At 54.6% G+C, this 2,731-nt stretch overlaps 1 protein-coding gene across 1 annotated transcript; it reads left to right on the top strand.

The window, feature by feature from the left end:
• Nucleotides 1-1,857: 1,857 nt before the first annotated feature.
• CSUI_004863 (uncharacterized protein) lies at nt 1,858-2,713 on the top strand. The gene has a single exon (XM_068065044.1). The coding sequence runs from the start codon at nt 2,167-2,169 to the stop codon at nt 2,407-2,409; it is 243 nt and encodes an 80-aa protein (XP_067922983.1). The 5' UTR covers nt 1,858-2,166; the 3' UTR covers nt 2,410-2,713.
• Nucleotides 2,714-2,731: the final 18 nt, after the last annotated feature.

Raw genomic sequence — 2,731 nt, 5'->3', positions numbered from 1 at the left:
TGGCGCTTCCTTCGCAGGGAATCAAGAGTGAGGGAGTCCTGATAGAACGAAAACCTTGGCAGGCACCGTGAAAGCCACGCCAAGCAAGCAACGCGGGAAGACTTGTGATCTGCGTTCGTGAGGCTTTTCCTACCTTCATGTGAGAGAAGAAACATCCGAACTTGGCGTTTGATGCTGAGAGTTTTTGTGCCCGGTATGTTGGTTTGTAAAAAAAAAACCAAATGAGGGGCTGATAGCCTGCCGTGATGCCGCTTTCGGAGGGGATGTTACCTCCCGAAAAAGGCTTACATTCTTCCTTCACCCCAGGACACGGGGCAGAGAGAAAGTATAGGGCCTTCTCTGGTATCACCTGTGAAATGGCCGGCCAATCCGACGTAAATCCCACACTCCGACGTCAGGGGCCAGGTAGCGCACATTTTCATGAGTAAGCCCACTACGGGCGTACTGTCCCCACGAAACCATACTCCGGGCCTACTGGCAACAGCCCAGCCATCCCGGAGCCTACGACCAGGAGTGTCACACCCACGGGGCCCGGTGCATACTCAAGTCTCGTCATGCTGAGGGACGTGCAGGTCCTGGAGACTTCTGTTCGCATGCGCTGCTCGCAGGCGGCTGCGCTGTGCCACGTACTGGAGGTTATGTATAGCGGACGCTGGTAAGGCCTCTGGAGTACCTGTTCCAGTGGCTCCTCGCTGGCTGCCCGAAAGGAATGCCACACCGGGAGCCAAGTGAAGGTAGTGTAGTAGAACAGCCAAGCTAGAGGCCTGAGCCCCGTTTACAGCAATATTTCCCGGACAAGGGGAGGCAACACCCGGAGAAAGTCGCCAGTGCGTGAGGGGCCCAGCTTTTGCCCGCAACGAAGCAACCAACCGCTTCCGTGTCTGTAGAACGCCCCAAGCCACGTAAAGTGCTGCTCGGGAAGTCGGGGCCAGGCCTGTATGGCGCACCGACACGACACTAATATAGAGCGTTGCAAGTTGCGCAGAGCACAGAAGATCCACTGCGTGCTTGCCAACGTGACCCTTGACGCTGGGGCGGACATTCGGGCGGCAACGGCAGGACTCTGTTTTGCTTTGTGTTCGCCGCGGACAGCTGTCCTATTGCCGCTTTAGATTTCTTAAGCGTCCCGGAACAACCGTCGGGGGGCTACTCGGTTGACCCGGTAGCCCTGTCAGAGGCTGTACGTGCTGACAGTGTGCCCTCCATAGTATATCTGAAATGAAGACAGTAAGTACTGAAGCCGTCATTTCCCTGAATGCCTTGAGGCAAACTCCGTCTGGCACCGAGTTCGGCCGGTAGTGCACAGGATACTCCATCCTTGAACCACGGGCAGGAAGGGAATCTGGGTCTTCGTTAAACTTTCTATCGCCACCGTGCGACACAGAAGGGAACGAAGCTTGTCGAGCAGCCCGGCGGACCGCATGCACTCGCACGTGCGCACCAGCGCCCATGTTTTCTCTTTTCCGTGTCTCAAGCTGGACATGCTCATCTCTTTCCTTAGGGTTGAACAGCGACCTGGCTATTCAGCACGTAACATACACATCCTCTGAAGCCGGGATGGTCGCGCCAGATCGACAACGACTCATGGGACTGGTTAGGGACGAAAGCCACACCAGCATGTGTACGAAAGAAGCACATCTGGCGCACGGGCCTCATCCGGTCTCGCGTCGCATGCTCTCGGTCAAGTCTCGACTCTTTTTGTGATGGCATGGCGGCATCTGCGCGGTATAGCCTTTCATGCATGCCGTCTCTGGGTGTTGCTGACACGTCTCTTCTTTTCTCCATCTTGGACGGACAGGCAAAGCGCGGTCCTTTGTCCATCCGCGGGGGACTCACAAGCTTTCTTTTTTGACAATAGACGGGCAACCATGTCATCCATCACGGTGTGCGTTTGAACTGAGAATCCGTTTGCAAAGCGGGACGTGGATTCGTTCCATTTGCTGATCCGTACTAAACGATCTTGCGAATGACATGCTGGGTGCTCATTCTTTGACTAGCCAGGTTCGGTGGTAGCGTCCCGCGTCTCGCATATCGGCTTCATTCATCGCATGAGCCTGGCTCGGGTCAATGAGATCAGTATTTCGAAGTCGTGTTCACCTTCGTCCTCTCTAATGTCTGGAGTCAGGGTGAATAGCTTCATGTCTTTTCTGAAGCTTTCCCTTTCACATGGCATTGTCGACCCGTGAGACAGGAGAGTGTGGAGACGCGGAGCCCAACAAGCGGCCGGGGTGTCATGAGAATCCCTTAAGGGGCCTAGGTGGAAAAACATCTAGGCTGTGTCTCTACAGAGGGAACTGTAGAAGCAGGAAACCATTTTACTTCGGGGGAGCCCCCCAGGGGACATTTCAAGTTCTCCCCGGTTCAATAGAAGCCACGACTATCGGCCAGCTGTCCGCCATTTTTGTCTAGAGGGATCGGGAGTGGCATCAAGAGTAAACCCTCTCTCTTCTTCCTTAGCTTGCTACGTTGTTCGCCGTGCAGCGAAACGGCCAAAGCTTTCCTGTCTCATGAAAGACAGGACAATCACCTGGGAGACTGGGTCAGCAGAAGCAGAATGAAGTTGACGGGGCGAAGAAGAACGGCCTTACAGAGCTCACGGAGAAGACGTTTGTTTGCATGCAGCAACAGTACGTAGACGATTCCGTCCCAGTAAACGGCTTCCAAGAGAGCCAAAAACAGGGTAATTAAGAGGTTGACCGCGGTAGCTGCTCTGTCTTTCTATCTATCTATC

The sequence above is a fragment of the Cystoisospora suis genome, assembly GCF_002600585.1.
Source record: "Cystoisospora suis strain Wien I chromosome Unknown contig_2324, whole genome shotgun sequence".
Lineage (NCBI taxonomy): Eukaryota > Apicomplexa > Conoidasida > Eucoccidiorida > Sarcocystidae > Cystoisospora > Cystoisospora suis.
This window is presented reverse-complemented; position numbering and strand designations above follow the sequence as displayed.

Coding starts and splice junctions, on each gene's coding strand:
- CSUI_004863 (XM_068065044.1), top strand. CDS start 2,167: ATGGCATTGTCGACCCGTGAGACAGGAGAGTGTGGAGACGCGGAGCCC.